We start from the raw sequence: 10,595 nt of genomic DNA, 5'->3' as shown, positions 1-10,595 counted from the left end.
CGATAAGAGTGAAGCGATTTAAGTTTGCTCATCCTGAGGAATGGGGTGGAAACCGCTATCGTCTGCCCGATGGGAGGAGTCACCAGTTGCTCCTGTTTCTCACTCTCAATGTCCGAAATAAAACCGCTACACCCCGTCAACTCCAACTTTGAAACTCTCGTAAGACATTTTTAAATGGCAAACCGTTAAAGCGACTTTCCGATGGTGACCCGGACGGCCTTTCATTTCATAGGAAGCACGCCCGGTCGCATTTACGATGGAAACGTGTGCCCGGAGACGCGCTCATCGTGTGGCGTTCACGCTCTTTTTGCTCGTCCTCCGTACTGCAGCTGTTAAAAGTTTTACAACAGAAACGGACACCGATAACCCGTTGAGTACCGAAACGTTTTCTAATACAACGAGTGTTAGCTTAAAACAAACGACTTCTCGGCCGGACGGAGATGCAGTAGTGACGACCGCTGAGGAGATGACGGATATTCCCGCCAGTGTGTCGACAACTGGAGCACGAACTGGTAAGACATGAGGTGCACGCTCCTGGGATGCCCTAATCTGCTGTTTACATACTGTAGGCAACTTGAGATTTGAAACACACCCTCAGTGCAGCGACAGTTCATTTAATCTTTATGGGGAAATACAGTAGTTTACTTGAGTACAGTATACTGTAGTACATATACAGTATTTTATTTTAAGTACACTAAAGTATTCTGTAGTATTAACTAGAATTCATTGATTAACTGTAGTAAACACTGTAGTATACTTTGATATTTACTATGTTAAGGTTATAAACACTAGTATCTATGACTTTTACTACAGTTTACTACTATAGCAAATAAGTTACTAAAGTTTACGTAGTGACATCCGCGAAGCTACTCTGAAGTTCATGTTGTGTTAAATAAACACGTTGCAATTATTTAGACGTGTTTTCATGCATTTGCATGATATTGAACTCAATGTATAGATAAAATGTGCAATAATGTTGTATGGGTTACTTTTTAAAATACTGTGGTAAAATTCTTAGATACTGGTTTTTTTAGAACCTTACCATACTAGTAAACAAAAATTACACTAAAGTATACATTAACAAAGTGTAGTAAATACTGTTACAGTACAGTTTACTAAAATAAATGTTAAAGTATACTTCAGTGTTGTACATGGATAACAACAACACTAGTTACTTGCGAGCATTTAATCTTAATGTTAAATAGACATTTCCAACCATATGTTAGTATTAGTTAATGCTCAATTAATTAACATAAACCAACAATAAACAGTTGTCTTTGTATTAACAAAGAATACTAATTGCTTAAAAATATGTTTACTCACTATAAGTTAATGTTAGCTAATCCATTCATGTTAATGGAGCATTATTGCAAAGTGTTACCCACATAGTAAACAATCAAAATGTGTGATTAATTAATTGATCATCATTCATTTGTTTGAGGTTTTCAATGATCTCCATCACAAAATAAGCTAATATGAATATAACCATACCGTCCAATGGGAACAAATGAAATTGAATACCATCCACTTTAAAGGCTATAATAACACAAGCATTGAAGTAATCTTGGACTTTTTTAACCAACAAAGTTTTCTCCAGTTTTTCTAGTCACTGTTTTGGGCTTTGAATAAATTATGCAACTACCACATTAGCACATTATTAATCTTGGGGTAGTCTTAAACCTCACCTTGCTCAGTCAAGCTCCATTGCATGTCATTTGAGACATTACAATTTTGACATTAAGTTTATGGTGTAATGAATTAGATGTTGGGAACTGGCTATGATGTACTTCACTGGCAGTGCACCTGATTACACATCTCATATGTGCTTTCATGTTTTATTATGGTGCAGTCTGGATGAATGTTTGGTTAGGAGAGAGACCAATATTTGAATCAGGTCATAATGTGGAGTATAACATAAATTTTAAATACAAATGTAATGTTAATGTAAAAACAGTTTTACTTCTAAATTGTCTTTATTTTGACATGTTATTTGTCTTTATTCAGTCTTTAGGTATGTATCATACACTGTTAGAAAAAAAGGTACAAAACTGTACCTTTTCTGTCACTGGGGCTGTACCCTCATAGGTTTATGTAAATATATACCTTAAAAATATTAAAAGAAAAATATTATACCTTAAGGTTATTGTGTACCTTAAGGAAAAATCTTGTACACTTAAATTTTAGGGGTACAAAACAGTTAACTGTATCTTTATGGGTACACGATACACTATCAGAAATAAAGGTACAAAGCTGTCATTTGGAGGTACCCTTTAAAAAGGACCTTTTATACATTTGATATAAATATGTATATTTGAGGTACTAATATACTTTTATTTAGGAATAAAATTGTCGTTTTTAAAAGGGTACAGTCCCAGTGACGGCTTTCGTACCTTTATTTCTGAGAGTGTAGGATCAAGCTTAGATTTGGATATCATGGTGTGATGTTATTTTTTATGTTTTTATTGATAAATAGCCTTTTGAAACACATATAGGTATTAATGTGATTTTAGAAATACGGATCTTGTTGTTAACATTGTAATAAGGTTGTATTTGTAATGTTTGTTACTAAAATTAGTTAATGCATAAGCTAACATGAACTAACACTTTAGCCGCATTCATAAGCGACTTTGTTGCTGTGGGTCGCTCATCTCTTTTAATAGAGGCGTTTCTATATCTAGTTGTTATAAACAAATGAGTAACGGCCACTCCAGTAACTGACAAGAGACGGATGACGTGAACTGCCCTGCTTCGTTCTCATTGGTACTCGCTCCCGAATATCGCTCATCATTTGCATAAAATTAAACATTTCTCAACTTTGTCGCGCGACTGGACACGCCCATCCAGCCGTCAACGGTCACTGTCGCCGGATGCTGCCGAGCTTCCATTGAAATCAATGAGATTGCGTCGCCCTGCTAGTCACTTATAATGTGAATGTAACTTTCCGAACTGTGCATTTAATAGTTTTTTTGATTTTCAATTTCAAATTTTGATTCAAACAGTAACAAAAACAGGATAATCGTAGTAAAACAATCAGTCTGCGATTAAAATATAAATTCGTGCTGCTTGAAAATTTTGTCATCATTTTCTCACTCTTATGTTGTTACAAACCTCTATTAATTTCTTTGTTCTGATGAACACGAAGGAAGATATTTCGAGGAATGTTTGTAAACAAACCGTTCGTGGACCTCATTGACTTCCATTAAGTAAATGAGGGTCCACGGACGGTTTGGTTACAAACATTTCTTGAGGTATCTTCCTTTGTGTTCATCAGAACAAAGAAATTTAAACAGGTTTGTAACAACATAAGAATGAGGAAATGATGACAGAATTTTCATTTTTGGGTTAACTATCCCTTTAATAAAAAGATAAAATAAATGCATGTTTTAAAGTCACAGAGTAATCGTGTTAAATAATCGTGATAATGATTTTTACCAAAATAACCATAATTCTTATGTTTGCCCATAATCAAGCAGCCCTATTAACAATGAACAATACTTCTAAAGCATTCAATATTGCTAGTTCATGTTAATTTCGGCATTTACTAATACATTTCATACAATCAAGCATTGTAACTGTTAACATTAATGCACTATTAACTAACATGAATAACTGTATTGACATAAACTAACATTAAGTAAGGAATAACTGACGATGGGCCGTTGCATTATTAGATTAATAATGAACACCCTGCTGCACAACACGTAAGCAGATGTGAGTGGGTGCATTCTTGTATTGTGCATAAGTTTGCACTGGGTTGGACAAAAAAACAAGCAAAGTTTTTCCTCTATCATCATCAGTGTGGGTGACTTAAAACATTGTAAGAACCATGGAATGCAAGCTACATTATTTTGTTTTGACTTTATGATTTCGTGTTGTTTTAATTCTGACATGATCCCAAAACATATCACAGCTTTCCACACTATAAATCAACTTTGAATACGTTTTTATTATTAGCAGATTTAAATATTGTGGAAACTTGTTTGGGGCGATAGCCACAAACAGATGTATGACCTTTTTTTGCCATTTTATAGTCACTATAACAAAATGACTTTGTGGGTGTGACTTGCTCAAATCATTACTGTACATAACTGATTGACTTAAAAAATAAAAAACAAATCTGGAAAGTAAAAATCCTAGATCAAAGCTGCAAAATATGAAATCGGGTAAAACTGTTGTTTCATCATTTACATTATTTTAAAGTATTTGCTTAAAGGGGCTTTTATGTTCACCATACTGTTATTTTTTCCCATTAGGGATTTTTTATTTTTTTGTACCACGCTCTTAAAATAAATTTCCCTATGTAGTCTGAGATCCACTTCATTTAATTTTGCCTGTGTATGAACTCCATGCAGTCAGTGGCATTGCTGTAATATGGACTTTGCTAGGTCAGCTGAAGGAAGGAAACAGCAGGTCCCGATGGGTCAAACCCCCTCCATTTTTAGGGCCCAAGCTTTTGTTAGGTTAGACGAGCATGGCTGCCAATTGTTCTCCACCCAAACTCATTACATCCGCAGTCACTTCTGAAAACATCTCACACAGTTCCTGAGCTTTCCCAAGGCTCATACCATGTGAAGCGCACCCTAGTGGTGGTGCGACTCATTGTATTCACAGTAAGATCATCATCATGCTTTGCCATACATCGTGTCTAATACAACATTTTTGTTATATTTTTAGGACATACAGAAAAAACATCCCACATCTCCACAAATACAGCAGACTGGACAACACGGATGACCTCCACTAAAGATGGATCCACTAAACCTTTAATATCCAACAAAGAGGTCACCCATAATGCCACAGCAGACTGGAAAACTCAGATGTCCTCCAAGAAAGATGGAACCACTAAACCTTTACTATCCAACAAAGAGGTCACCCATAATGCCACAGCAGACTGGACAACTCAGATGTCCTCCACGAAAGATGGAACCACTAAACCTTTACTATCCAACAAAGAGGTCACCCATAATGCCACAGCAGACTGGACAACTCAGATGTCCTCCACGAAAGATGGAACCACTAAACCTTTACTATCCAACAAAGAGGTCACCCATAATGCCACAGCAGACTGGACAACTCAGATGTCCTCCACGAAAGATGGATCAACTAAACCTTTACTATCCAACAAAAAGGTCACACATAATGCCACAGCAGGCTGGACATCTCAGATGACATCCACTAAAGATGGATCCACTAAACCTTTACAGTCCAACAAAGAGGTCACCCATAATACCACTGCACGTTGGGAAGGTACATCTGAAGCATCCTATGGCAGCAGTTCTTCTCCATCGCTCATAGAGGAACGTAATTTAGTGACGGAGACACGGACTGTGCGAGACATTCCAGTAACGGACCTAAGAAAGCATTACGTGGACACGGACAGCACTGATTCTGTATCTCACACCGATAGCACCTACATCTCCACCACCAGTCGTGTTGGAGAACGCACACTTCTCTCTGTGACCTCTAACAGCACCTCTTCATACACAAATGACTCCAGTACATCTGAGGATGTGTCCCTAACGTCCAGCTGGGAGGAGAGGACACCAGGGTCCACACATGGACAAGCGAGAACTGTACAAGGTGGATTTACTGCATCTGGAGGTCATAATATCACCAATGCAACTCATGGGCAGTTTTTAGAGACAGAGGAGCCGCAGGTGTCTCAAGGCACTGAGTCACATACAAGACAACCTTTTGTCACAGAGCCAGATGACAACCTGAATTCAACACTACCTTTCACAGCTATCGACGATGGTAAAGCAGAGACTAGTGTCATATCAACGAGTAGTGAGACATCTTATACCGAAACCAGTGGGTCTGTGTCTTCCATGCCCCCTTATACCCACAATGTCTCCAGTACATCCCAGGATAAACATGAAACTACAGTGACTGATACTATGGACACCGGATCTTCTACAGAGTTCTCTACTGGATCTGTCAGCTCAAGTAGTCAAGAGGATCCCAAAGGTACCTCGGACCATACAATGGAAGATACAACAATTCAAGGCTTGACCACTGCGACACCAACATTTAACGATGTAGCCACCACAACTGATGACTCATTTACCAAGTTCCTTACTCAGCGACCACGTTTCTTTCCCAAAACTGATGATCCGACCAGCACTGAGGTCCTGTCGACATCTGCTATCCCTACAACTCAGAAGCCACAGCTTACAGAAGAAACCACTTATGAAGCATCTACTGCAAACAGTGCCACCAACACCCCCATCACCGGAACTGCTCCCGTCACAACCCGTCAGCTTCAGCCTAGCACCCCCACGCCAGCTGAAACAAAGCACACTACGCCTGCTACCACTGTTCAGGTGTTGCAGACAACATCCTCCACAACCCAGCATCTGCCTACATCCCATACCAGTAGACCACATGCACCCAGTACATCTGATACGGCTGATGTCACCACCTTGCACTTAGAAACAAGCACGGCCACACCAGGGAACACCACTGGGCAGGACAGCCGTGCCACAACACCTTACAGCAAGAACACTCCAACCAAGGGTACCATAGCATTTACTACCAAGAGTCACACAGACAAAGGTACCACAGAGATGGGAATGACAACCACACAGATGCCTTCAAGGACAACCTCTTCACCTGGTGTGTTTGTCTTTTGGTATTTATATTCATTTTATTTCACCCAGTCTGTGATAAACCAGCTAAAGTCATTTTTTATAAAATCATCCTACATAATGTAAAGAACCATATAACCTTGATATCTTTAATATTGCCTGAGTAAGATCACGTCAAATGTGAAATAAATAATAGAAATCAAACTCATAATCCCATAATTACATTATGGGATCCATGACTTTAGCCTGGATTTCACAGACAGGGTCACATATTTATATTGGTATATATCAGCTTGCAACACCAATAGTTAGTGTTGCATTCTTATTGGGACTGTTTGTGTTCGCTAAGTCAAGTGCACAATTTTTTTTTTCATATTTAGGGTTAAGGATGACCCTACACTTAACATTATAGATTAAAGGATTAGTCAATTTTCTTAAAATCCAGATAATTTACTCACCACCATGTCATCCAAAATGTTGATGTCTTTCTTTGTTCAGTCAAGAAGAAATTATGTTTTTTGAGGAAAACATTCCAGGATTTTTCTCATTTTAATGGACTTTAATGGACCCCAACACTCAACACTTAACAGTTTTTTCAGCAGAGTTTCAAAAGACTCTAAACGATCCCAAACGAGGCATAAGTGTCTTATCTAGCAAATTTAAAAATTTGCAAAATAAAAATATGCAATTTTAAACCACAACTTCTCGTCTTCCTCCGGCTATGTGACGTGCCAGCACGACCTCGCGTAATTTTGTAATGACGTTGAAAGGTCACGTGTTACATATATGAAACGTACATTTGCGGACCATTTTAAACAATAAACTGACACAAAGACATTTAATTTGTATCATTCGACATACAACAACGTCGAAACGGTCCTCTTCTCCACGCTTGTAAACACTTGGGCGGAGTTTTGCATACATCATCTGTGACCTCTTGAAGTAATGACGTATTACGTGAGGTCACGCTGGCGCATCACAGGACTGGAGATAGACGAGAAGTTGTGGTTTAAAAGTGCATATTTTTTATTTTTCTTGCCAAAAATGACAATCGTTTCTCTAGATAAGACCCTTATGCCTCGTTTGGGATCGTTTAGAGTCCTTTAAAACTCAGTTGAAAAAACTGTTAAGTGTTGAGTTAAGTGTTAAGTGTTGGGGTCCAATAAAGTCTATTAAAATTAGAAAAATCCTGGAATGTTTTCCTCAAAAAACATAATTTCTCCTTGACTAAACAAAGAAAGACATCAACATTTTGGATGACATGGTGGTGAGTAAATTATCTGGATTTTTTTTAAGAAAATTGACTAATCCTTTAAGGATATCTAACACGGCACAAAACACTGGGTTGTTTTAGCACATGGTTGGGTAAAATACAGTATGTGACAAACGTGAGTAAACCCCTCACATTTCTGCAACCATTTTAGTATTTTTTTTAAGGGACAATACTATAAAATGTGAGGGGTGTACTCAATTTCGTGAGATAATGTAAAATCAAATCCCTAAATTCACCCTAGAAAAGTCCATGTTTGACCCGATAAGGGGATGAAACACCCCAGTATGTTTTATAATGTACTCTTATCTCCTTTCTAGTCTGTGCTGTTTTCAACTTCTGAATCATGGAATTTTTTTTTCAGGACTTCTCTATTCTAGTTATTTTTCATTTTTGATAAAGTTATCTGATAAATGCAAAAACGTGACCCTGGACCACAAAACCACTCATAAGGTTACATTTTTGAAATTGAGATTCATACATCATCTAAAAGCTAAATAAATAAGCGTTCCAATGATGTTTGGTTAGTTAGGATATATGGCCAATATGCAACTATTTAAAAAATCTGGAATCTAAGCGTGCAAAAATTTTAACTATTGAGATAATCGCTTATAAAGTTGTCCAAATAAAGCCATTAGCACTGCACCCACCCACAAAAATACAAGTTTTGCTTTATTTTCAATGGGACATGGATCTTAAAAAATATCTTCATGATCTTTACTAAATATCCTTATGATTTTTGGCATAAAAGAATTCGATAACTCATATAATGTATTTTGGGCTTTTGCTACAAATATAGCTGTGCTACTTAAGGCTGTTTTTTGGGCCAGGGTTACAAATGTTAAACTTAAATAGGAGGTTTTCCGGACAGGGTTTATCCTAGTCCCAGACTAAAATGCATGTTTGAGCTGCATTCATTTAAAAACACCTTGAACTGTACATACGTACACCAGTATTGTTTTTTTTTTGTAAGGTTTGTTTGTAAAAACTTCAATGTCCTAATATAACCAAGGCCTAGTCCAGGATTAATTTAAACCCTGTTCAGGAAACCGCCCAGAAGTGTTCCTGTAACTTAATTGGTGGAGGATTGTGTTAGCAAAGCAAAAAGTTGTGGGTTTGATTCCAGGGAACACATACAGATAAAAATGTATACCTTGAATACACTGTAAGTCGCTTTGGATAAAAGTATCTGCCAAATGCTTAAATGTAAATGGTCCATGCGTTACTTTCCCCCACCACCTTTTATTCAACGAACATGAATGATATATCAAATTATGCGCCGTATTGGAAAGAGCTATACTATTAGTTTGTTTTTATGTCTGACTTGAGGTTTACAAAAAACACTTGAACTTAAGAATAAACTTATTAACCACATAGCTGTTGCCTAGCTTTACTGACTTTGTACATGTTTTTATTTTTTATATTAACATTCTTTTTCATTGTTAAGGTCATGTCTGTAGCCCTGACACTAATTGTTCTAATGGAGGCAAGTGTGTTAAAACGGCTGAGGGACATCACTGCCAGTGTCTGCCTGCATGGACTGGACCTTCCTGTACTGAGGGTAAGCAAATTTGGGTGCTGTAACAATAAATTAAAGTGGTTGTGAAGACAAACCATGTGCAAATTCATCAATCAGCACCACTGCAGTTGAGTATTTTCTCTATAAAGTTGGAGATTTACAAAGAGAGTCTCAAAACCGTGGTTTGAAATCGCCTTGGTTTCCTAGGTCACAAACATAAAACCAATAACATCATCACAGCTGAACGAGTGGATCGGTCGTTCAAGCCATAGATATTATGTATAGTGTCCATGACATCACCCATAGGTTTCTGAAGATCGTTTTTGGGCAGTGCCTGCCGTCGCCACCTTGGCCGCACGTCACCACGCATCACTCTTGGATATCAGAAAACGGGTAAAGAAACGGGACGTGGTAAGCTGACGTGGCATGTTACTGAAACAATGCCCCCCTAGCTCGACTCGAGTGACAGCGTGGCAGTTCACCCATCACTCAAGGGGCCACGTCCTTAATTATGCAGAACTTTAAGGCTTAATATAATGGATGAGTTACAAAAAAAATTCACCCCCCTCACAGTTTTTATGAAGGGCAAAATTAGCTATAAGCAGGCTGTAAACATATTTTTTTAACATGGGGGTTTATGGTTATATGATCCGAGCTGTGCAATTGAGTAGAGGTGGGGACTAATTCGCATATTCATAGATCTGCGTATATTAAATAAGGCAAAGGTGTAGTGTTATATTCAAGCTGTTTAAAAGCATGAAGACATTTCGGTCACTGGAATTTTTTTACATATGCTATTATGATGCTCATAGATAAGTTTTAAGTGATAAAATTATCAAATACAGGAGGACTCTAAACTTTTAAATCATGTTTAGATCAATGCTTTTTCAAATAAAACTTTAACTAGACCTAGGATGTGCAAATAAAATAACCATGTACACTTTTGCTTTAACAGCTGAGCTAGAATACACATTATATGTGTTTTGAGATTGTGATGCAAATGCTTCATGGCTTGATAGGATTGTGTGTTTTACAGATGTGGATGAGTGTGTGAGCAGTCCGTGCCCTCAGGGTTCAAAGTGTATAAACACAGGTGGGTCTTTCAGCTGTGAATGTGACCTTGGCTTTGACCTGGAGGATGGTCGCAGCTGTACACAAGGTACGTGATCAGCACGTAACAAGATATTATGCCAATGCTCCTTAACTGTTTTTACTGATT

The 10,595-nt window shown here is 37.7% G+C and overlaps 1 protein-coding gene across 2 annotated transcripts in view; it reads left to right on the top strand.

Annotated features, from left to right (window-relative positions):
• The first annotated feature begins 121 nt into the window (after window positions 1-121).
• The window catches only part of heg1 (heart development protein with EGF-like domains 1), a 28,714-nt gene continuing 18,240 nt past the window's right edge, over window positions 122-10,595 (top strand). For both annotated transcript variants that reach the window (XM_065252052.2, XM_065252051.2), the window contains exons 1-4: window positions 122-512; window positions 4,675-6,615; window positions 9,305-9,418; window positions 10,413-10,535. In XM_065252052.2, coding sequence (XP_065108124.1) covers window positions 257-512; window positions 4,675-6,615; window positions 9,305-9,418; window positions 10,413-10,535 — 2,434 coding nt within the window. In that variant the 5' untranslated portion in view covers window positions 122-256. The remainder of the gene's footprint in view (window positions 513-4,674; window positions 6,616-9,304; window positions 9,419-10,412; window positions 10,536-10,595) is intronic.

The sequence above is a fragment of the Paramisgurnus dabryanus genome, chromosome 15 (genome assembly GCF_030506205.2).
Source record: "Paramisgurnus dabryanus chromosome 15, PD_genome_1.1, whole genome shotgun sequence".
Lineage (NCBI taxonomy): Eukaryota > Metazoa > Chordata > Actinopteri > Cypriniformes > Cobitidae > Paramisgurnus > Paramisgurnus dabryanus.
Note: the sequence above shows the minus strand (reverse complement) of the source record. Positions and strands in the feature narration are given on the sequence as shown.